Below are 25,723 nucleotides of genomic sequence, written 5' to 3' on the forward strand. Positions count from 1 at the left end.
TTTTGTTTTTCCGGACCCGAATGGTCACCTTTTTCTTTTTGGCCTCGGTGTCCGGGGAACCCGAGGAATTCCTCTTCTTTTTCTTTTACTCCTCTGCGGTAGCCCCTGACCGTCCCGAAGAAAAGGGTTTGGCAAGCGAGGACAGATCATCGTCCTCATCCAATGGCCTAAGCTCAGTGGTCTTGGGCAAACCTGTAAGAAGAAAGAAGACTTAGCGATATGTAAGCCAAGTGTATGAAGGTAATCATTCAGAAGGGAGCCTCACCATGAGAACGGGCCTCCCACTTTCCCTCTGAGAGCTTGCGCCATGCACACTCGGAGTATGGCATCTGCTTGCAGATCCCCTCGATCCACTCCCTGAAGCGGGGGACTGCATTAGGAACTTGGGCAACCGCTGCACAACGATGAACACATGCAATTAGAAAAAGAATAAAAGGGAATGCCAAATACTCGAGAAGGAAAAGACTTACGGGGGATGCTCCACTTCTCCGGGAATGGTAGAAATTCGGAGGGGATGAGGTATTCGATTTTCACCCAAACGAACCTCCCCTGCCATCCCCGATCTCGGTCCTCGTCGATGCTCGAGAACAAAGCCTTGCTTGCTTGGCAAACGAGCTTGATCAGCCCCATCGGAAGATTCAGGGACTATATAGACGAAGTAGATGGTCGAGGGTGAACTGAGGAGCTTCGGTGTTGTTCACGGAGTGTCAAAGGAGGATTACGATCCTCCAAAAGGATGGGTGAATCTGCCCAAGGCAGACCTCATACCTTTTATAGAAGTCAAAGACTATGGGGTCCACCGGGGCGAGCGTAAAGGGGTAAGTGTAAACGCTTAAGTACCCCTCTACGTGAGAGGTGATATCGTCGTTGGGCCGGGGACGGCCACCTCCTTGCCCTCCTAATTACAGTCCACCTGGACTGTGGGTAGTGTTTCCTTAGTAACGGAGTATATGTACCTTCATGCTCCCTCGCCTCGGTCCTGTTGACTAGAGGCCTTCTCGACATTAAAATCGTTCCCAATAGAGCAGTCCTGGGGTACGAAGCTCTTCAAGGAGGCTCCTGGGCCACCTCAGGAATGGCCACCTCGGCGTCTGTGGATGGGTTGGAAGATGAAGGAGCGGTTTGCTGAGGCACAGATTTGGAAGTTTTTGCCATCGAAATCTGGGAAATATGAAGGTTTGAAGAAAAGATATGAAGATTTGAAGATGGGATGAAGATATGAAGATATGTGTTGGAGATTCAAAGAGAATGTATGAAGATTGAGGATGAAGATATGAAGGTCTAAGGAGCAATATATGAAGATTTGAAGGAGTTAAAGGTAAGTAGAAAATTCGAGGGTAAGTCAAAGAGTTTTGGCAGAAAGTGGAGAAGTGAAAAAGGGTCGGAGTTTTTATAGGGGAAGAACCATCAATACACGACATTTTACATTCGAGGATAGTCAACCGGCGGCTGACACGTGTCCGAAGTCAGAATGACGCAATTGATGGGACGTTTCATTGACCCAACAACTCGGTCGTAACGTACGAAGGAAGGAACCGAAGTTCACTTTTCGCTTCCCATCGCTTCGATAAATCCATCCTCCGAAAAATAAGGGGACTATATGTATACGGGTAAAATTGGGGGCAATATCTACCTCAATTCCCCGATAAGTGAACGAAGGGGGAGCACAGAATCGGGAGATTGCAATCTAGGTCAGAGACCCTCCGTATCGAGAACCTGGAAGAGTGAAAGGTATATCCGACATCGGACATTGTAAAGTACGCGCCTCGGGCCAAGTGTAAGTTCTAGACCTCGGAAGGCACGGTGAACGATTGTGCATGACGGATAGAGGGTCGTAATACTCGCCCTCAACCGGATATCACAGAGTGAATCTCGCTCGATATCGATTATGGATCAACAATTACCGGGAAAAGAAATTTTTTACCTTTTTAGACTTATACTAGGATTGAAACTCTCCTACTATATAAAATGGAAGTTTTTCCTTTTGTAACACACATTGTGACACGCAAATCAAAGCAATAAAGGACTTCGTTCATTTATTCTACTCTCCATTCACGACTGGGCTCGAATCGAGGGTCTAATCGAGGATGAGGTCACTGTTCAATCTAAGTTCAGGCTTGGTCATAACATTGCAATTGGTTTGATCGTTTATTTCGTCTCTAATTCATTTATATGATATTTTTAATTATTTGTGTTGAATTAAATCATATATCCTTAAAATCGCGTACAAATTTAATTGTTATCCAATTTTTGGGATAACATCATCTATTCACTACTGATGCGTTAACAGTTTCGATCGATATCTTAAGCAGTCACCTTTTTGTGCATGGAATTAATTCTAATAATAGAAAACAAGAATATTAGGACCATAACACTTACTAATGACATATTCACACAATATAATCGGTAGATATAAACCACCTATTGATGAAACTATCATACAAGGAAAATTAAAGATTAAATTTGCTTCGTCAAAAGTTACAAGGATCAATATCAGAATTTATTAATAATTAAGTGATAAAAAATGCAATTATTCCTTTAATAAGTTTACAAACATTTACTGTGAAACAACAAGAAAAAGAAAATGGAAAAAATTATTTGGGACTAAACTTTAAAAACTAGCCCACGGGATTTTTTCCCGAATTTCTTTATTCCCACCAACAGGTCATGTCTCTCCTAATCCCAATTCTTTATGATCATCACATCTTCTTTTTCTTTTTTTTTTCTTTTTTTTCCATTAAAGACAAAGTCATTATCTTCTAACACTAATAGAATCATCTAATCAGATTTCTATTACAATAAAAACACCAATTAACTTGCGCAAGAGCAATGGTCATAATTTGTTTCGAATTCGAAATATAATTACGAGTCGGCCAGTTAGTCTCTTATCCTTTTGAAGAGTTTAAGTTTTGTCCTGAAACTCTATAATTAAGTTATTACCTATTTATAATAGGTAACTGTTTAGAGTAATATGATCTGATATAATCTAAATAACAGAGTAAATAAATTTTTACTCTTTTACTAATTGCGGAAAATAGTAAAAAGACTATTAGGACCATAAAATCCACAAACGAAATATCACATACTCCAATAATAATTGGCAGATAAAAAGCACCTAATAATGAAAAAAGCTAGCACGAAATATAATTGTCAATAATTAGCATTGAATATTTCGTACTTAAACAAAAATAGTTACCACTTTTATCTAAAACTCAAAATCCGCAAACCCCCTAATCCAACTATAATTCTGTTCTATCACAAACTTCTCTTTACTAAAATCTTTATCCTACGGAATTTTGGTGAAATTCCTCTCTATAAATACCAAACTCTCGTTCACTTTACAAGCACTCAGTTTTTACAAAGCTTTCTTGTTTTTATCTTCAGTGAGAGATTCTTTTAGTTTTCTCTATAATACAAAAAGAGAGAAAGAGAGATGGATCTTGATCTTACACCAAAGTTGGCAAAGCAATTGCACGGAGGAGATGGTGGTTCTTATTATGCATGGTGTCCTAATGAGCTGCCTATGTTAAAAGAAGGAAATATTGGTGGTGCTAAACTTGCTCTTTCTAAAAATGGCTTTGCTTTGCCTCGTTACTCTGATTCTGCTAAAGTTGCCTATGTTCTTCAAGGTAAAATTTGGGTCCCTTGTTTTTGGGTTATGATCATAATTTGGGGTTTTTGTGTTTACTGTTTAGAGTTCTATATCTCCCACTTGGGGTTTTTATTGGTGTTTTTTACTTTTATGTTTATGAATCGTAATGGGTTTGTTGTTTTGATTTATGGGATCTTGTTAAATTTTGTTCTTTAGAATAAATATTTACTACTCCATTGTTTAGGAATTCTATAATCCTACTTGCGTTTTGTTGTTTTGGTTGGTGGGGTTGTACTCTGAGCCGTAGTCAATATTTTAAACTTATGAGTTCGGAATTATAATCCTTTTTAAGTTAGTGGGTTCTATATTAAGAATCTGTATATATTCAATGGATTTGTTATAACAAATACATGATTTGTATCAAAGCTAATGGGTTTGACTGAGCCCGGAATCGTAAGGCTATCTCCGACCTGTACTTTTGTTGTAGTTTTGTGTTTTTAATGGAATTTACTTGTTTTGATTTGGGGTTTTGGTTATTAGTCTTGGTTTTGATGGTTTGGTTTAGAATCTAGGTCTTGCGTGATCTATTTATTACTATTTGATTATGATGTTAAGGTCTAAGAATTTGATCCCTCTTTTACTGTAAATCTTTTTTTTTTTTTTTTTTGATTGTGACATGGTTTGAGTAATTATGATTTAAATTGTTAAGATCATTCTACTTTGAGTAATGATAGTTGGTATTTATGACCAATTAGTATAGCACCTAGGTTTCTATTTACTGCTATAAAGAGAGCTAAGCTATGCATATATGATACAATTCTATATTACTTGGTTACTTTGTAAATACTCCCTGTTAATTACTGTGAATTGTGTGGTTGAATTAAAGATTTAAATCCGTAAGTTTCTTGATGCCTAATGATTTTGTGATAGTGTATGGTAGTATATGTAGCTTACAACTTTTAAATACATTGTATACAGATCTGCTTATTGAGTTCTTTTCTGAAAATTTATCTGAATTCTATCAGGTTCTGGAGTTGCTGGAATTGTTCTTCCAGAGAAAGAAGAGAAGGTGCTAGCGATTAAGACGGGCGATGCTTTAGCCCTCCCTTTTGGTGTTGTAACATGGTGGTACAACAAAGAGGACACAGAACTTGTGATTCTCTTCCTTGGTGATACCAAAACTGCACACAAAGCTGGTTCATTCACCGACATGTACTTGACCGGCTCAAATGGCATTTTCACTGGTTTTTCAACTGAATTTGTTAGCAGGGCATGGAATTTAGAAGAGAGTGTTGCTAAAACTCTTGTTAGCTCCCAAACTGCTCAGGGTATCGTGAAGCTTGACTCAGGCTTCCAAATGCCTGAGCCTAAGCAAGGCCACAGGGACGGCATGGTTCTCAACTGTTTGGAAGCCCCGTTGGATGTTGACATTAAGGGTGGTGGAAAGGTTGTTGTTTTGAACACCAAGAACTTGCCTTTGGTCGGCGAAGTTGGACTTGGTGCTGATCTTGTGAGGTTGAATGGAAGTGCTATGTGCTCTCCCGGTTTTTCATGTGATTCAGCTCTTCAGGTAACTTACATTGTTAGAGGCAGTGGCCGAGTTCAGGTTGTTGGCCCTGATGGTAAGCGCGTGCTTGAAACACACATCAAGGCGGGCAATCTCTTCATTGTTCCAAGGTTCTTTGTCGTCTCCAAAATTGGTGATCCTGATGGCATGGACTGGTTCTCTATCATCACTACCCCTAAGTATGTATTTTCATTTTTATTTTTGTTTATGTCAATATACTAATTTACTTAACCAATTTCTAACCTTAAACAAACTTTTATGTGGCAGTCCAATTTTCACTCACTTGGCGGGAAGGACTTCAGTGTGGAAGGCGCTATCGCCACAAGTGCTGCAGGCTGCTTTCAAGGTTTCACCAGATGTAGAGAAGCAATTCAGCTCAAAGAGGACTGCAGAAGAGATTTTCTTCCCACCACCAAACTGATTTGATTGACCAAAGTTTACATCCTTTAATAAACTTAGTAATAAGAGTAGTAGTTTTAGTAGTATAGAGGTTTTGGAATTGATGGTATACTGTTTTTGATTTGGATTTTTCTTTTGGCGTTCGGAACAAGAGTATCTTTGCTCTTCAGTCTTCATAATAATATCCTAGTTTAGTTAAGTATCTTTTGTTGGTTGCCGTTTTTTTTCTGAATTTGATCAGCTATTAAATCTAGACTGGTACTGGTTTCTCTTTAAGTTCCACAAGTATTAGAACATATATAAATTGCCTCATTTACCAAAATTTCAATCTTTGAAGAGGAAGATAGTTAAAATTTACAAATCTAAGAGAAAAAGAGATCATCTATTCTGATATTCTGACTAAGATATCTTGATCATATATGAGTTTCTTTATATAAATTTCCACTTTCCAGCTTCAAACCAAATAAAATCAATTGCCACATTGCTCTTTAGTTCAAGGTCTTAGACTTTCAGGAGTTATATCTTCAAAACCAAACAAAAAAGTTGCCAATTATTTAAAATCAGTTTGCAAATAACATTCTACAACAAGTGCTAACCAAAAAAAAAACAAAGGGTTAAGTTGCCACAAGAGAATAGTTAAAGACTTACAGGGGCCAGTCGACGAAAGTTAAAAAGTTAAAAGGGCTCCGCTGCATTTTCCTCCTTTTATAAGTACTATATTATTCATTTCATTTTCATGGCGTTCCCTCCATCTTCAGTATAATAACACGCCAAAGTTCGAAACTGCGTATCACTATTGTTAGTTTGGGGAATTGGAATTGGGAAGAGAAAAACTCAAAAACAGATGCCGCTATTCAGCTCAATGGAGTGTGATTACCCATTAATCGACCCCAATTTCCGCGACTTCTGTGCTTCTCACGCCATTTATTCAGGTTCCCTTTTCTACACACTCATTTTTTTCCCCAGCTCGTTCTTATCAGTTTGAAGAGTCGACTTGTTCTGTGGATTAGCTCTAATTGGTTAAAAAAAATTGGCTATACCTTTTCCCCCTTTCTATTTTTGGGGATTCCATACATAAATATGTGTGTGTGTGTGTGTGTGTGTGTGTGTTGGCGGAGACCTGAACTTCAAGTTGATGTCACTTTCTTTTTGTAGTGCCAATGTCGTTCCTATATTTCTTTTGCTGATATGATTTTGGGCAAAATATCCTCTGTTAGACTACAATTTTATGCAACTTAGCTCAATAGGTCACGGGTTCAAGTCGTGGAAGCAGCCATTAGTGCTTGCGTGCGGCCCTTCCCCAGATCATGCGTGAACGCGGGATGCCTTGTGCACCAATCTGCTCTTTTTTAGCTCTAAAAGATAAATAACCGGATTTATAGATAACAAAAGTGGTGGATATAATTCTAGGACACCCTAAAAAAACACAATGAAATAAAAGTGGGTCTAAAGCATCTTTAAATGAAGAAGTATTGGAAAGTCCAGAGAAAAAGTTTAGCATGGAGGAAAAAGTTTTCCTAAAGGGGTGGACACAATTCTAGGACACCCAAAAAAAGATAGTAAGAAAGTTATTGGAACATAGGATAATGGATAAATATGAAGTTTATGTATTTCAGTAAATATTATTTTGTTCTTTTGTTTTTGCAGTTGAAGATTTTCTTCTACATGATCTTTACGTGTTAGTGATTTCAACAGAACAGCATCATAATTCTGAGAGATTGAAGGAGGTTTGATCTGCCTCATATGTAGTTTTCATATATCTGTCTTTTGGTATTTGATATTCCTATAATGATCTGATACATCCGTTTTACTTGTAATAAAATAGGGCATCACTCAGGTTCTGACTATCATCAATGGTCAGCATCAACCATGGGTAAATGGTCAGGAGTTGTTGGATGATGCTTTACAGAATAAACGCTCCTTGCCTACTGGATGTAGAAGGTACCAATGCTTGAACGCCCCATACTTTTATAGCTTCTTTGGCAGTAGATAACTGATGAATAGGACTACACTCGACCAGCATAGATGCGTTTCTTCATGGTGGATTAAAGAAGGGACATTTGACAGAGCTAGTTGGCCCGTCATCCTCTGGTAAAACACAAGTAAGAGTGTATTGATAATGCAAATTCTTTTGACATATTTTCTGTGGAGATTGTGTTGATTTCTGATTTTTGTTTCTTTGAAGTTAGATAAATCTTATGATTATTGAATTATTGAAGCATGTTTCATCTTTGAAGCCTCGTTTAGCTCTCAATTCTGTTGCTGATTCAAGATTATATTTTGGTCCAGATTTGCTTACGAGCTGCTTCAAGTGTTGCGGAAAGCTGGGGCAAAATCATTTTCTTGGACTCTGGAAATTCTTTCTCTTCAAAACGTGTTGCTCAATTTGTCACTCAGACATCAGATCCTTCTGCTTATGAGGTCAAACATGTTTCTAGCCTTTTGGATTAACCTTATTTCTTTGTCTTATGTTCTCATGTCTAAACTTACCAAAGAAACAATGAATAGACGTTTTCAACTGTGATTCCCTTAATTTTGTTATTTGTTGCTACCTAGGTAGGATACAACTCGGTTGGAGTTTCAGAAATCTCTGTGTTGATTGGCACACCAAAGTATCCAATGAAAGTTAGGGGTAGTGCTGAAACTTCTGATTAGATTACTAGATGTTTTTGTGTATGACTCCACATTCTCTATCTTACATATGCGGTGGTGAACAGAAAAAGGATACTTGCAGAATTGTTGGAAAGTCAATTCCTTATTCACTCTTTTGTAATTCTTTCTAGTTGATTTCCTTTATCATCATAATAGCTCTAGTTCTGTCATCAAATCATGGTATCATGTAGTTGATACATCATAAGTTGCACAGATCCATCTGATTATAGTTTATGACAGTTCCATAATTCGTGTTGAATGAATGTAAATACAAGAACTATGCTGTAAGAAGTTTCTTTGCGCTGCTAATTAACAAAACAAGTTGAAGTTAGAAGTTGATTATTTTATTTTTTCCTTTCTACTACTGACATGTGAACCAACAAGGACTGATTTGTACAGATTCATACTCCAATAGGACTTTCATTTCTCTTAGTAGGTCACATAGATTAGGCTTCCTCTTGTCCCAAATTCAGTTACATATGCAACATTGAATATCTACTAACTGGAGAATGTACTGTACAAATTAACGTTTGTCCAGCATGAATAATAGGGCTCTGGAGATTTATCATGCAAGATTGCAAGTTGCTGTCAATACCGTTTTCTCTCTCTGACATTTAACTCTTTCTGTAGGTGGACAGGGCCCTTCAAGCAGTAATGAACAACATAGTATGCTTGTCAGTGTTTGACATTTTTACACTGTTTGAAGTGCTTCATCAGCTAAAGAACAATCTCATATCTCAGGTTTTTGGAAATACAATGCTAAAATTTCTCTACTCTCATCTCATCTCCTTTTCCCTATTACCATGGATTGGGTACGAGTCCTCAGGGCACTCATTTCCGTGGGTATGATATGCAGGTAGATCAGCATATAAGTATGATTATCATTGACTCAATATCATCACTCATTACACCAATTCTTGGAGGAGGTGGTGCACAAGGTAATTTTTCACTAAAAGATGAAATGGTAATAACTTTATGGTTGTAATTTTTAATTATCCTTATTTATTAGTATATACTTTCTTAAGCAATTTAAGATTTAAGTTGTAGTTTCTTTATTTTAAGAAATATTTATTTTGTTCTTTTTAATGTAGTTTATTGGTTGACGAACTACAAATTCTAGGTTTAGATTTAGTTGTTTTTTTTCCTTTAGTATTTATATTCTAACTAGTTGGGATTGAAACTTAGTTGTTGATATATGCTCTCAGACATAATGCATCATTTGTGAGTTCCCCTACAATTTTTTCGTCGATTTGTTGTTTCTGCTGTCTACTATCCTAGTGCAAACTTGTTTCTAGGTATCTGATGGACGATTGCTTGTGAAAAAGATGTTAAATGGGAATAAAGGGGTAAATGTGCAAACTTAGCTTCCTACACTGATATTAATCTTGCTTTTCTGGATTTCGTTTCTTCCAAATAAATTTAATTTTATCCTGAGTTTCTTCTTCCATCTATAGGCAGCAGATGATTTGGTTTTTCCCTGCGGTATCATGTCCACAGATTTGTCAATTTACTTTTGTTGAATGAAGGAACAAAAATAGTGGAGAAATGTATAGAAGCTTTGCCATGTTCACTGCATAATTTGTTTCATATGTCTGAACTGTTTGTTGAAGTAGAAAACTTAAGTTTAATTCCATATATCAAAACTACCTGCTTGACTACTGATTCTCGAAGTAATAACTAAAGGGCTTGTTCTTTTTGCGTGAAACAGGACATGCTTTAATGGTTTCAGTGGGATTTTTACTAAAACGATTAACACATGAACATGATATCTGCATTTTGGTAAGTTTGGCAGTAACATAACATTAGCATGCTCTCTTTGCTGCAGCATTATTCATTCTCTATGGGGTATCATCTTTTGTCTTCTAATGCGCTTTTTTAACTGATGGATTTGATTTTCTTTTAACTGGATCAGTGGATTAGGCACATCAGCCAGAAACTTGAACGCGTCAAGTTGTTATATACTTACCATATGAACCTATTAATGGTTTAGATCTTCTAAAGGGAACTTCAGTTTTGTATTGATCCACATATTTCAAATTGGACTCAACAAGTAAATTCTAATTAAATTCCTATTTGTCCACCCGAACTTTTCTCTGTAAGTAATGGGGTATTGTAGTTCTACTTTCACTATAGGCTGTTAGTTTGCTAGATATCCTAATTGTGGACCTCATATAATATCTATCCTTCTGTGCTAGGTTACCAATCACATGGTGGCCGGTGAGAAAGGTACTTCCAAGCCAGCACTTGGGGAGAGTTGGAGGGGCATCCCGCATGTTAGACTTCTGTTATCCAGAGACCACACTCGGAACATCAGCAGCATGTCAGTACTTAGACACCCACACATGGTATGTTTCTTGCAAGAATAGCTCTATTGTTCAAACTTGGTTCTCAGCAACTTATCGAACTTCATTAGACTAATCAACCTAAACACCTGACTTTGCAACATCAATTTTTGATTCTGGATTTTGGTTTTATAAAGCTATAATGAAACACCATCATTGTGTCATGAAGATTAATTTCTAATAGTGGATATTTCATCTAGGCTACAGGAGATAGAGTTGAGTTCGAGGTACAATGATATCAGGCTTTATAATGCCTGAGAATCTTGGCTTTTAGTTTATCCAGGTATCGACTTGATGCTGTGGAATTGTAGAGGAAAATGTCAACTAATATATTTGTTAGGAAAGAAGAAAGATATGGCGACCTTGTGAGATGGAGATGAAGCTACGAGACTACTACATGTTTTTACTTTTATATGAAATGGATTGTGGTTCGTATTTTGTAGTCTCTCATTTGGACTTGAGATGAAACTAATATTATTTTGACAGAAAATATTTACTGAATATAGAGGAGAAAATTACTTTCTTAATCAAAATTGTGAGTTGATGCTTGTATGGGTCAAAATCTGTTATAGAATATTTAAGATAAGATAACACTAAAGAAAGAGTCCTCGAGTTGTCGTCAGTCGAGGTTGACTAGGAAGTAGCGAGATTCGCGGTCAAGATGTCAACAATAATCGAGGTTGAGCACCGTTGATTAAGTTGTAATGGCTATTTTTTGAAATAGGATATTAAAGAGAATATTCTAGTGGATATTTTCTGCATTTGTACTATTAGGGTTTATTAGGAAAATGTCTCATATAAATAAAAAAATAGACAATGATATGGGGCATGTGACATTCATTTGATAAGAACAAACTTTTGACAAAAGATTCTCTCTTACTAGGATATAAACATTACCTTTTTATCAAGATTCTCGTTCATATTATTCCATACTTTTCCATTAGATCCGAGAATAATTTGAACATTCTAGGATTTGTCTATCATTCATCATTGTCAGGAGGAACAACCATCTAGTTCATCCTTTATTGGGTGAATCATTTCTCCTTTTTACTTAAATGGCTTTTATTGTTATTTGTTGATATTAAGTGCTATATTATTGCTCGTACTTTTTGGAATAGTTATTGCACGTTGCTATCAATCTACCACCAGATCTGTTTGACATTAGTCACGTTTTCGGAACTCATAACTAGAAATATTATTATTAACTAGGTTTAACTTATTATCATATAGATTTAATTATTTGAACCAAAAGCTACATTTTTGGTCAAACAATTTGGCGCCTTCTGTGGGGATTTCTTAGTTAAGCTTTTAGTTTCTTCTAGATCTACAGCCAATATGGGTCACTAACGTAAAACAAAAGAAGCAAAAAACAAGATCTCCTTTCTTTGTACGTACAAATCCCAACATGGCAGGTAACCGAGAAGAAAAGATGAGAATAATAAGTGACCTCCCAACTAACCTCATGAACGTCATCAACGAAAGTTGTGAAATGGCAGACGAAGACGCAACGCCCAATGCTTCCCCCAGGCGAGATGGGTTGTCGTCTCCTCACTGCAACATCACAAAATCTCTTGGTAAGAGAGCCTCCACATATATGGGGGAGGAGACGCCCCCAGCTGTAAAAAAGCTCCTCGAAGCATGGCTAATTGACACGCTAACCAACATCCTCTACAAGTCTGCCTGGGACGCGACTACAGAAAACGCAAGGACTTGCACTATACAACCAGCAGACGAGCAGTGCAACCAACTCCCTCTTCCTTCGACGACATGTATTACTCACAATGTCATTAATAGTGCAGGTGACAACGCCCTCGCAACCATTTTGAAAAGGATGGAGGAAATGGAGAATGAGAACAAGGTATTTCGAGATCAAATGAAAGAACACCAGGAAATGGTCGATAAAATATCGGGCTCTCCCAAGCTATTTGATGTGCCGTAGAAATGTGGCACCTTTGATACTAATTACATAGTCTTTAGTTCATCTTTTAAAGCAGTATAAGTCATTTCTTATGTAGTTTTGGTATTTTGCAGGAAACCAGACTTGAAGAACCAAGAATAGGAAAAAGATAACAAAAACCCATGGAAAGGTAGAAATGCGGAAGGTTTGCGACCGCAAAAGTGATGTGTGGACCGCAGACCCATCACAGAGTGAAACAGACCACCCCAGTAATTGAGAGTCAAATCTGCGGTTCATTTTGCGGTCGCACAATTCATATGCGGACCGCATAGTGATCGCACAAATACAAAAGGATTTCCTGTGAAGATGATTTTGCGGTACGATATGCGGCCGCGAAACCAACATGCGGATCGCACAATCAAAATGCGATGAACAACTGGAAAACTCTGTGATCAGATCTGCGGTGAAAAAGAGAGATGTTCGGACTACGAATGTGTTCTACGGCCCGTTCTGCGACCTATTCTGTGGTTGTAGACTTTATCTGCAGGGTCATTTTTGTCACTTTTTGTCTACGACTTTTGGACCATTATAAATAGAATGACTAGTGTTTTTGTGGACCATCTTGTCTGAAAAAGAGGCTACACTTAGAGCATTGAATACACCATTATTTTGGAAGCTTTGAGAGAGAATTCAAAACTTTGTCCTCTTTGTAAGCTTTATGACTTTATTTATTACTTTGTTCTTGTATTCTAGTATAAGCTAACTTTAAATACTAAAGTTGTGGACCCTAAGTGAGTGCAATGTTAATGTGTATTTACTATTGAATATATATATATATATATATATATATATATATATATATATATATATATATATATATATATATATATATATATATATATATAACACACACACACACACAATGGTTGGTTGATTTCTATTTATTTCTCATGCTTCATTTATGGTTGATGGTTGCAAATATTGACCAGTGCCATTTTACTTGGAAAAGTGGGTTAGGGTTTGGTAGAATTGAATAGTAAGAACTCAAGGCTTTAAACCTTGTTTAATAGAATCACTTAGAGATAAGTTGGTTCTACTTGGCATAGACTGGTTGTTCTTAATTGTAACTCTTTTATATTTGGGAAAATCATAAAGAGAAAATACTACCTAATTATTGAAAAATATTGGGTAGTCATTTAAGAACCATTTGCATATCAAAGGACCTTCCATTAGAAATATATCATATTCACACCGATAGCATTACATTCCATTGATGGGGATACAACCTTGGTTTCTTAATCAAATTAATCAAATTCTCTTAACAAAATAGCTTTTCTTGACAATTCACAATTACAAAACTCCTTTTAAACTAACGGAGTAGAACTATGGCTAAAGTCAAGTTTCACACTACTCAAGTAACCTTTTCACACCTATTCCCTGTGGGATTAGACCCCAACCTAGTTGGTTTATTATATTTGACCGTTTTACACCATTTATATAGGTGTAATTTGAGTGTATCAAATTTTGGCGTCGTTGCCGGGGAATACGGTTTTGAAATTACTAATTAATGTATGCTTTACTTTACATCTTCTTCTATTCCATCACACTTTGCTTGGTGTCATTAGGTAAACATGGGCGAGCTGGAAAAAGAGAATGTGTTTGCGGATATAGATGAGTATATTGAGGATACAAATGCCATTGTCTCTTCGAGAGTTGACGCTGCTACCTTCAAAGTGGAACACAGTCTAATCCTAATGCTAAAGGCAGAGGGGTTCTTCTGAAATTTCACCGATCCGACACAACATCTCATAAACTTTTTGGGTGTGTGTGCAATGCACAAGCAGAATCATGTCTCGGATGATTGCCCTAAGGTTGAGTGTGTTCAAGTACTCTTTAACCGTAGAGGTAAGACAGTGGATCCAAAATCTACCTCCTAATTCCATCCATACTTGGGTCGAGCTTGTCCTAGCTTTCCTAACAAAGTGGTTCCCACAAAGCAAGAAGTCTGAGCTTCAGGATAAAATTTTCTTCTTCAAGCAATTACCGGGAGAGCACCTACATGAGGCATAGGCTAGATTCAAGCTATATTTGGTGAGGTCACCGAATCATGATTTTCCGGATACTATTTTGTTGGAGAAGTTTTACATGGACTTGGATCCTATGAATCAATCCATAGCCAAAAATGCGGCGAATGGATCATTTATGGATAAAATATTTGCTAGGGTCACACAAATCCTCGACAAGATGGCCGAACATAACTAAGTTTGGCACTCGGAAGACACCACGGGTGGAATTGCATATGGTACTCCTTCCTTGACCAACATGATTAAGGAGAACCAAGAAAGAGATCAAGTAATTATCGGGCTTACTACCAATGTCAACGTGTTGACAAAAATATTCATTGAAAGCCAAACAAAAAAGGTGAATGTTGTGGAAGATGTGCAACCAATGTCAAATGAGGAATACGAATAAGTAAATTATGTCAACAATTCACAAGGAAGATATCAAAGATAACCCTACCAAGGTTCAGGACAACAACACCAATGGAGATCTAAACCGCAAGGGCAAGGCAACCAACAATGGCGAAACGACCAAGGTAGTTCAAATCAAAGAAATTGGAGTAACAATAACAATAATTTTTCAAATCAGAGTTCAAACCCCTATGTTCCACCAAAGGGGCAATATTCTAGCTCTCCACATTGGAAAGAGAGTTCGTCAAGTGAGTCCAAGTTGGAAAACATGCTTGAAAGAGTATTGCTAAAAACAAGAGAGATCAGACACTTCAATGAAAAATATGACCGAGCTTGTGGGTTCTTACACTGCATCTATTCAAAAGTTGGAGATGCAAATGAGGGATTTCTCAAGAGAACAAAATCCGAAGCAAAACGGCACGCTCCCAAGTGATACAATTGCAAACCCAAAAGGTAGTGGGAGCAGCCCAACCTCTCGTTGTATGGACATTACAACTTGAAGTGGGAAACTACTTCAAGGAGAGAATGAACAAGTGGTCGAAGTGGAAGATTCTTAATAAGAAGTCAAGGCACAAGTTGAGGTGCCAAATGTTGTTGAAGTTGAAAGACTCTCGAATAAGGTAAAAGCTCAAGAAGTGAACCATTAAGAGGTTAAGGAAAAGGTAATAGAGGCACCAAAACCTCTAGCACCAATTCCTAGACCTCCCCATCTTTTACCTCAAAGAATAGCTAGAAGGGTTGATGATAGCAAACTAGAGAAGTTCTATGACATACTAAAGCAACTATCGGTGAATATTTCATTTGTGGAAGCATTTCAATAGATGCCGGGTTTTGCTAAATACTTGAAAGACTTGATCACTAAAAAGAAAACCACCAAGAATGAAGTGGTGAATGTCACTCACCGGGTTAGTTCCATCATTGCAACAACGGTCGTCCAAAAGAAAGAGGACCTGGGAGCTTTCACAATTCCATGCACTATTGGATTGTGTGACTTTGCACGAGCCCTTTGTGATAATTGGGCTAGCATCAACTTGATGCCCCTTTCTATCTACAAGCTAGCGGGATTGGGAATGCCCAGGCCTACAAGTATGTGGTTGCAAATGGACGACCGTTCGATAAAGCGACCGGTGGTAATAGTTGATGATGTGCTTGTGAAAGTGGGGAAGTTTATCCTTCCCGCCGACTTTGTTATTCTCGATTGTATTGTTGATAAAGAGATCCCTATCATCTTTGAGAGACCATTCCTTTCTACCGGGAGAGCACTTAGGACTCAGAATGAAATGAGATTAAGTTCTGAGTTAATGATGAATAAGTTACCTTTCAATCAAACAAGGGTATAAATTGCCACATGCATATGAGAGTATCTCAGTCATTGATGTTGTTGATGTGGTAGAGGATGTCGTCGAGGTGAAGATGGAAGAGGAATGCCTTGGTGAGGCATTGGCGGCTATTTTGGTAAATTTTGATGGTGAGGACATGGAAGGATATGTGGAATCAGTGATGCATTGGAAGGGCTTGGGTCATACACTTATGTACTAAAGAAGCTTTCTCTTGACTTAGAGAATAGAGTCACTCCTCCCGCTAAGCCTTCAATTGTCAAACCGCCACAACTTGAGCTCAAGCCACTTCCGCCGCACTTAAGGTATAAATTTCTTGGCTCTAATGAAACTCTACCCGTAATTGTTTCTTCTTTGTTGAATGATGTGCAGGTTGAACACTTATTGGATACATTGAGGGAGCATAGACATGACATTGATTAGACTATAGCGGATATCCAAGGGATTCCCGTCAGAATTTGTGAGCACAAGATACAACTGGAGGAAGAGAGAACCTAGCATGGGGCACCAAAGGAGGTTAAATCATTCCATGCAAGAGGCGGTGAAGAAATAAATCATAAAATGGTTGGATGTCGGGGTTATCTACCCCATTGCCGATAGTCTTTGGGTGAGTCTAGTGCAATATGTACCAAAGAAAGGGGGCATGACCTTGATTCAAAATGACAAAAATTAACTCATCCCAATGAGGACGGTGACCGAGTGGAGAGTTTGCATGGACTATCGGAAGATCAATAGTGCTACTTGCAAAGACCATTTCCCTATGCCTTTTATTTATCAAATGCTTGATCGGCTAGCGGGAGGTCATTTTATTGCTTCTTGGATGGTTACTCCGGCTACAACCAAATAAACATAACCTTAGAGGACCAAGAGAAGACGGCATTCACATGTTCGTATGGGACCTTTGCTTTTATCCGGATGTTATTTGGGCTATGCAATGCCCCGACTACTTTTCAACGATGCATGATGTCAATCTTCTTGGACATGGTGGAGGATTTCTTAGAGGTATTCATGAATGACTTCTCTGTAGTTGGTGATTCCTTTGATAATTGCCTTGACAATCTTAGGCAAGTGCTCAAAAGATGTGAGGAGACAAACCTTGTGCTCAATTGGGAAAAATGTCACTTCATGGTGGACAAGGGTATTATTCTTGGCGACAAAATCTCCAAGAAAGGCATTGAGGTTTATCGGGAAAAGATCGAGATAATTTCCAAGCTTCCTCCTCCCACTTCGGTCAAAGGTGTTCGGAGCTATTTGGGGCATGCCGGTTTTTATCGGCGATTTATCAAGGACTTCTCAAAATTGCAAGTCCCATATGCAAGCTCCTTGAAAAGAATGCTAAGTTTGAGTTCGATGAGAAGTGCCCCAAAGCTTTTGAGGAATTGAAAGCAAGGCTCACCACGTGACATATTATTGTCACACCTGATTGGTCTCTTCCATTTGAACTCATGTGTGACGCAGTGGTGTGGCTATTGGAGCAGTGATTGGTCAACGACATAACATGATTCTTCATCCTATCTACTACGCAATCAAGACACTCAATGGCGCACATGTTGAGCCTATTTATTGGTTTCCAAGGTGATAGTCTACACCGATCATGCTGCTCTTCGCAACCTTATGGCGAAGAAGGATGCTAAACCAAGATTGATCAGATGGGTTATTTTGTTACAAGAGTTTGACATTGGAGTCAAAGATCGGAAAGGAATAGAGAATCAAGTTGTGAATCACTTATCTAGGCTTAAAGAGGCAGGGTGACCAAAAGAAGATCTTGAAATTAATGATGTCTTCCCAGATGAACACTTATTGGCAATATCTAGTGTTGGAAAACATGTCAGGCTAATAAAAGGGAAAAATATTTGAAAGAGAAAAGCAATAAATTGCACAAAACAAGACAAGATTTACGTGGTTCGGCAATTTTGCCTACTCCAAGGCCACACAAAGAATAATTATTTATTAATTGAAGAGAGAAAGAAGAAGTTGAGGGATGATATTTAAATGAAAATGCATACCCCTTTTATAGGCATTTGAATGCCATGTCGACGTAAGCACTTACATCATAGGAATGCTGACGTAAATGCATACATCATAAGAATTCCGATATAAGCGCATACATCATAAGAATGCCGATGTAAGCGCTTACATCATAAGTTCATCTCTTTTTGATTTTTCTTTCTTTTGTTTTGTCTATTTTTCTTTCTTTCACATACAACAACAGGTTTGCTACTATCAATCTCCCCCTCAAACCTATGTTACATCAAGAAAGAAATTAAAAAAAAATATTTGCTATTCTCTGGTGGCACCTTCATGCTATCAGTATTGAAGGCTAACTGAGGCAGTGCACAACCTCAGTTTGTCAACACCGACAACTTTGGTCAACATGTCTAACGGGTTCTTTGATCCTGGTATCTTCTGCAGGGAAAGAGTTTCTTCACTTATCAACTCTCGGATATGATGATACCTTAACTGGATATGCTTCGATCTTGCATGAAACACTGGATTCTTGGCAAGATGAATTGCACTCTGGCTATCGCTGAAAAGCTCACAATTGTCCTGCTCTTTACCTAGCTCTTTAAGAAAATTCTTGAGCCAAATCATCTCTTTTTCAGCTTCTTAGATTGCATGTACTCTGTTTCAGTGGTAGATAGAGCAATATTTTTCTGAAGTCTAGACATCTAGCTAACAACAGTACCACCCAAGGTGAACACGTAGCCTGTGGTACTTTTTCGACTATCCAGATCGCCACCTAAATTTGTATCAGCAAAACCTTGTAAGATAATATTGCTCCTTTTAAAACAAAGTGTCATACCTGAGGTGCCTTTGAGATATTGCAATATCCATTTTACACCTTCCCAATGCTCCTTTCCTGGATTTGACATGTATCTACTGACAACTCCAACTGCATGGGCTATGTCAGGTCTAGTGCAAACCATATCATACATCAAACTTCCTACTGCTAAAGCATATGGAACTTTGGACATGTACTTCCTTTCTTCATCTGTCTTAGGTGATTGGTCCTTCGACAGATTAAGATGGCTTCCGAGTGGAGTGCTTCTGGTCTTTGCATCATGAAGACTGAACCTTCTTAGTACCTTATGTATGTACTTTTAGTGAGACACTTTTAAGGTTCCTTCAGACCTGTTTATGCTAATCCTCATCCCAAGCATTTGCTTAGCTGGTCCTAAGTCTTTCATTTCAAACTCCTCCACCACTTGTTGCTTAACCATGTTGATCTTATTTATGTTAGATCTTGCAATTAGCATATCATCAACGTACAACAGTAAAATGATATAGGATTTATCAAGATTTTTTATATAACAACAATGGTCCATTCACATCGTGTGAAACCATTATTACGCATGAATCCATCAAATTTCTTATACCATTGTTGAGGTGTTTGTTTCAAACCATACAAACTCTTCTGCAACTTGCACACAAGGTTTTCTTTACCAGAAACTTGAAAACCTTCAGGTTGCTTCATGTATATGTCTTATTCAAGGTCACCATGCAAGAAAGCAGTTTTAACATCTAGCTGCTCCAAATGCAAATTTTCTGCAGCTACGATACTTAGCACCAACTTGATAGTAGTTAATTTGACTACAAGAGAGAAGATCTCGGTGTAGTCAATCCCTTCCTTCTGCTAAAATCCTTTTACTACTAATCGTGCTTTGTATCTCTTCTTACCATCATGCTCTTCCTTGACCTTGTACACCCACTTATTTTGCAATTTCTTCTTTCCTTTTGGTAACTCTGTAAGTATTCATGTTTTATTCTTTTGAAGAGAATTCATCTCTTCTTTCATGGCTAGCTTCCACTTATCAATGCTTATCACCTGCATTGCTTCAACAAAATGCTCTGGTTCTCCAGCATCAGTCAGAAGTAAATAGTGGAGAGATAGAGTTAACCTATCTGGAGCATTCGTGACTCTTTTAGATCTCCTTAATGCTGGTTCAGGATTAACTAATCCCGAATTTGATTCAAGTCATGACTCCAGATCTGGTTCTCCATCTGATTCTATCTCTGGTTTTGGTTCTGATTCATATCCAGATTCGGCTTCTGGTTCGGCATCTTCAATTTCAGATCCAGTTGTAGTCTCTCTAGCCACTTCATTTTCTGAGATTTCTTCTAACTCAACTGTTTCAGATGTCTGTCTACTAGTGCTGGTTGGTTCTACTTCAAGCTTGTCTTTGTACATCACATTTTCATTAAATGTGACATTCTTGTGTCTTAGGATCTTTCTATTCTGATCATCCCAAAATCGATAACCAAAATTATCATCACCATAGAAAATAAAGAAACATTTCTTGGCCTTAGGATCAATCTTATCTCTATCATTAAAGTTTACATGCACATAAGCAACACAACCAAAAATTTTCAGATGTGAGAGAGTTACCTCATTTCCTGTCCATACCTCCTCAAGAATTTCAAAATCCAGTGGTACAGAGGGTCCCATATTTGATGATGTGCTTGTGAAAGTGGGAAGTTTCTCCTCCCCACCGACTTTGTTATTCTCGATTGTGTTGTTGATAAAGAGATCCCTATCATCTTGGGGAGACCATTCCTTGCTACCGGGAGAGCACTCGTGGACTCAGAACGAAATGAGATTAAGTTTCGAGTTAATGACGAAGAAGTTACCTTTAAAGAAAGCAAGGGTATGAAATTGCTACATGCCTACGAGAGTATCTCAGTCATTGATTGTCACGACCCAAACCCATGGGCCGCGACGGGCACCCGGTACCTTACTCAACCGAATACCAACATAACGTATCTTTTTGTATCATGCTATCATGGGTAAATGAGACGGAAAGGCTATCGTAGGATAATTAGAATAAAACATGTAATACCAACTTGGGCCTATAAGACCAAAATGATCACTCGTACACTAAACGTAGGCCGACAAGACCATATAATCTTTTACGTACATGGCATATGTCTACAAGCCTCTAAGAGTAGATAAATACCATAAAGGTCGGGACAGGGGCCCGCCATACTAAACAATACACGTCCGAATCATACTGATCAAATAATTAACTCCGGAGCAAATGGAGCGCACCAACATCTTCCGCTGAGCTGATAGCCTACTTGGAGAACTCTCAATCTGTCTATCAAGACCTACGGGCATGAAACGCAGCGTCAGACGTCAGTACAAATAAAGTATCGAGTATGTAAGGCATGACAGTAGTATATAAAAGACATGAAAGAAACATGGAGTAAAGAACTCAACCTGAAATTCTGAATAGCTCTATGAATCATGAAAATTTATAATGTCATGCATGTGCGTATAAATATCATACCATGCATAGGTATATGCGTACATAACATCATCAAGCCTCTGAGGGCATCCCATCATATCATCTCAGCCATTGTAGGCAAAATCATCAACGTATATCAGCTGATCAGGTGGTGGTGCGTATATAACGCCATAACCTTTTTTCATATCCCATATACATATAATATGCGCGTATATAACGCCTTCTGGTCATGGGTCAATGTACATGTATAAATGCATAAAATGCATAAGAAATACGTTAATAAGATTTCTTGAATATCATAAAATCAATATGCCTTTCGGACAAACTTTATCAAATACGTATTTTTCTGAGACCCATGAACAGAGGATATAATAATAATTCACATTGATCACCGTCCCGTGAGTTCTAACTATTAGAAAATAAATTTATCAATATTCCTTGATATTTAAACATTTAAATACAGAAAGTACACATTTTCTTAACTATGAAGTACCTTCTAAAACTCAAACTACAAAGAAAAAGAGAGACGATATAGCGATACTTACGTCGTAGGGATCGTTTTAATGTTATCGCTTCTTGATTTTGTGCCCGGAATTATAATCTTGTTTGAATCTCTTGCGGAGAGCTTAAGAGTAAAGTTAGGGGTGTTATTTGGGCGAGCTCTCTATAAAGATGGAGAAAGAGACGAGATGGGATGTAAAAATTCCATTTATTTAAAAGTCAAAAAGGTGCTACTTGGCACCCTATGATTGGCCCTTCTTCTAACGCTTATAACTTTTTATCCAGGTGTTGTATGAATGAACGGTTAAGAGCATTGGAAACTACATTACAATACCTTCAATTTGAAATATAATATGTCCCAAAAAGACCTCATATAGCACACTAAATGTATTTCTCAAAAAGTTCTGTTATAAGGCAAATCCTTAGTCGGTTTTTCAGCAACTTTAATCCGATTTTCCCAAGCTTCATATTTTCTATCCAAACATCATATATAGCCATATTATGACTTTAAAATCATTTAAATTATGATTAACAGGTCTCATATTCACTACGTCACCTTGAGACGCGCAGGGTGTGACATTGATGTTGTTGATGTGGTAGAGGATGTCGTCGAGGTGAAGAAGGAAGAGGAATGCCTTGGTGAGTCATTGGCGGCTATTTTGGTAAATTTTGATGGTGAGGACATGGAAGGATATGTGGAATCAGTGATGCGTTGGAAGGGCTTAGATCATACACGTATGCACCAAAGAAGCTTTCTCTTGACTTAGAGAATAGAGTCACTCCTCCCGCTAAGCCTTCAATTGTCAAGCCGCCACAACTTGAGCTCAAGCCACTTCCGCCGCACTTAAGGTATAAATTCCTTGGCTCTAATGAAACTCTACCCGTAATTGTTTCTTCTTTATTGAATGATATGCACGTTGAACACTTATTGGATACATTGAGGGAGCACAGTCAGGCCATTGGTTGGACTATAGCGGATATCCGAGGGATTCCCGCCGGAATTTGTGAGCACAAGAAACAACTGGAGAAAGAGAGCAAACCTAGTGTGAGGCACTAAAGAAGGTTAAATCCTTCCATGTAAGAGGTGGTGAATAAATAAATCATAAAATGGTTGGATGCCGGGGTTGTCTACCCCATTGCCGATAGTCCTTGGGTGAGTCTGGTGCAATATGTACCAAAGAAAGGGGGCACGACCATGATTCAAAATCACAAAAATGAACTCATCCCAATGAGGACGGTGACCGGGTGGAGAGTTTGCATGGACTATCGGAAGCTCAATAGTGCTACTTGCAAAGACCATTTTCCTATGCATTTTATTGATCAAATGCTTGATCGGCTAGCGGGAAGGTCATTTTATTTCTTCTTGGATGGTTACTCCGGCTACAACCAAATCAACATAACCTTAGAGGACCAAGAGAAGACGACATTCACATGTTCGTATGGGACCTTTGCTTTTATCCGGATGTTATTTGGGCTATGCAATGCCCCGACTACTTTTCAACGATGTATGATGTCAATCTTCTTGGACATGGTGGATGATTTCTTAGAGGTATTCATGAATGACGTCTCTGTAATTGGTGATTCCTTTGAGCATTGCCTTGACAATCTTAGGCAAGTGCTCAAAAGATATGAGGAGACAAACCTTGTGCTCAATTGGGAAAAATGTCACTTCATGATGGACAAGGGTATTGTTCTTGGCGACAAAATCTCCAAGCAAGTCATTCAGGTTTATCGGGCAAAGATCGAGATAATTTCCAAGCTTCCTCCTCCCACTTCGGTCAAAGGTGTTCGGAGCTTTTTGGGGCATACCGGTTTTTATCGGCGATTTATCAAGGACTTCTCAAAATTGCAAGTCCCATGTGCAAGCTCCTTGAAAAGAATGCTAAGTTTGAGTTTGATGAGAAGTGACTCAAAGCCTTTGAGGAATTGAAAGCAAGGCTCACCACATCACCTATTATTGTTACACCTGATTGGTCTCTTCCATTTGAACTCATGTGTGACGCAGTGGTGTGGCTATTGGAGCAGTGATTGGTCAATGACATAACATGATTCTTCATCCTATCTACTATGCAATCAAGACACTCAATGGCTCACAAATGAATTATATTGTAACTGAGCAAGAACTGCTTGCCATTGTCTATGCTTTTGAAAAATTCTGGGCCTATTTATTGGGATCCAAGGTGATAGTCTACACCGATCATGCTGCTCTCCGCAACCTTATGGCGAAGAAGGATGCTAAACCAAGATTGATCAGATGGGTTATTTTGTTACAAGAGTTTGACATTGGAGTCAAAGATCGGTAAGGAATAGAGAATCAAGTTGCGAATCACTTATCTAGGCTTGAAGAGGCAGGGTGACCAAAAGAAGATCTTGAAATTAATGATGTCTTCCCAGATGAACACTTATTGGCAATATTTAGTATTGGGAAACGTGTCAGGCTAATAGAAGGGGAAAATATTTGAAAGAGAAAAGCAATAAATTACACAAGATAAGATTTACGTGGTTTGGCAATTTTGCCTACTCCACGGCCACACAAAGAATAGCTATTTATTAATTGAAGAGAGAAAGAAGAAGTTAAGGGATGATATTTAAATAAAAATGCATACCCCTTTTATAGGCATTTGAATGCCCTATCGACGTACGCACTTACATCATAGGAATGCTGACGTAAGCGCATACATCATAAGAATGTCGATATAAGCGCATACATCATAAGAATGCAGATGTAAGCGCTTACATCATAAGTTCATCTCTTTTTGATTTTTCTTTATTTTATTTGGTCTACTTTTCTTTCTTTCACATACAACAACGGGTTTGCTACTATCAATCTCCCCCTCAAACCTATGTTACATCAAGAAATAAATTTTTAAAAAAAGGATTTGCAATTCTCTGGTGGCGCCTTCATGCTATCAGTCTTGAAGGCTAACTGAGGCAGTGCATAGCCTCAGTTTGTCAACACCGACAACTTTTGTCAAATTATCTGACGGGTTCTTTGATTCTGGTATCTTCTGCAGGGAAAGAGTTTCTTCACTTATCAACTCTCGGATATGATGATACCTCAACTGGATATGTTTTGATCTTGCATGAAACACTGGATTCTTGGCATCATGAATTGCACTTTGGCTATCTCTGAAAAGCTCACAATTGTCCTGCTCTTTACCCAACTCTTTAAGAAAATTCTTGAGCTAAATCATCTCTTTTTCAGCTTCTCAGATTGCCATGTACTCTGCTTCAGTGGTAGATAGAGCAACACTTTTCTGAAGTCTAGACATCTAGCTAACAGCAATACCACCCAAGGTGAACACGTAGCCTGTGGTACTTTTTCGACTATCCAGATCGCCACCTAAATTTGCATCAGCAAAACCTTGTAAGATAATATTGCTCCTTTTAAAACAAAGTGTCATACCTGAGGTGCCTTTGAGATATCGCAATATCCATTTTACACCTTCCCAATGCTCCTTTCCTGGATTTGACATGTATCTACTGACAACTCCAACTGCATGGGCTATGTCAGGTCTAGTGCAAACCATATCATACATCAAACTTCCTACTGCTGAAGCATATGGAACTTTGGACATGTACTTCCTTTCTTCATCTGTCTTAGGTGATTGGTCCTTCGACAGATTAAGATGGCTTCCGAGTGGAGTGCTTCTGGTCTTTGCATCATGAAGACTGAACCTTCTTAGTACCTTATGTATGTACTTTTATTGAGACACTTT

The 25,723-nt window shown here is 38.1% G+C and overlaps 3 protein-coding genes across 6 annotated transcripts; all 3 read left to right on the top strand.

Moving 5' to 3' along the window:
• The first annotated feature begins 3,241 nt into the window (after positions 1–3,241).
• Positions 3,242–5,757, top strand: LOC104090593 (glutelin type-D 1). Its single transcript, XM_009595730.4, has 3 exons — positions 3,242–3,629; positions 4,618–5,338; positions 5,427–5,757. The coding sequence occupies exons 1-3, from the start codon at positions 3,434–3,436 to the stop codon at positions 5,578–5,580; spliced, it is 1,071 nt and encodes a 356-aa protein (XP_009594025.1). The 5' UTR covers positions 3,242–3,433; the 3' UTR covers positions 5,581–5,757.
• Positions 5,758–6,223: 466 nt separating this feature from the next.
• Positions 6,224–13,240, top strand: LOC104090592 (DNA repair protein RAD51 homolog 4). 4 transcript variants are annotated; one of them, XM_009595728.4, is made up of 10 exons: positions 6,224–6,490; positions 7,206–7,285; positions 7,384–7,499; positions 7,579–7,660; positions 7,848–7,979; positions 8,841–8,951; positions 9,067–9,148; positions 9,919–9,989; positions 10,406–10,555; positions 12,584–13,240. In XM_009595728.4, the coding sequence occupies exons 1-10, from the start codon at positions 6,403–6,405 to the stop codon at positions 12,620–12,622; spliced, it is 951 nt and encodes a 316-aa protein (XP_009594023.1). In that variant the 5' UTR covers positions 6,224–6,402; the 3' UTR covers positions 12,623–13,240. The 4 variants fall into 4 exon arrangements, 3 of the variants coding, with proteins under 3 accessions (XP_009594023.1, XP_009594022.1, XP_009594024.1); XM_009595727.4 differs by lacking the exon at positions 12,584–13,240 and adding an exon at positions 10,760–11,104; XM_009595729.4 differs by lacking the exon at positions 12,584–13,240 and adding an exon at positions 10,753–11,104 and having other exon boundaries at positions 6,230–6,490.
• A 2,501-nt stretch (positions 13,241–15,741) lies between these two features.
• Positions 15,742–16,459, top strand: LOC138902067 (uncharacterized). The gene is made up of 2 exons (XM_070189877.1): positions 15,742–16,120; positions 16,254–16,459. The coding sequence occupies exons 1-2, from the start codon at positions 15,742–15,744 to the stop codon at positions 16,457–16,459; spliced, it is 585 nt and encodes a 194-aa protein (XP_070045978.1).
• Positions 16,460–25,723: the final 9,264 nt, after the last annotated feature.

Source organism: Nicotiana tomentosiformis, chromosome 11 (genome assembly GCF_000390325.3).
Source record: "Nicotiana tomentosiformis chromosome 11, ASM39032v3, whole genome shotgun sequence".
NCBI classification, from domain to species: domain Eukaryota; kingdom Viridiplantae; phylum Streptophyta; class Magnoliopsida; order Solanales; family Solanaceae; genus Nicotiana; species Nicotiana tomentosiformis.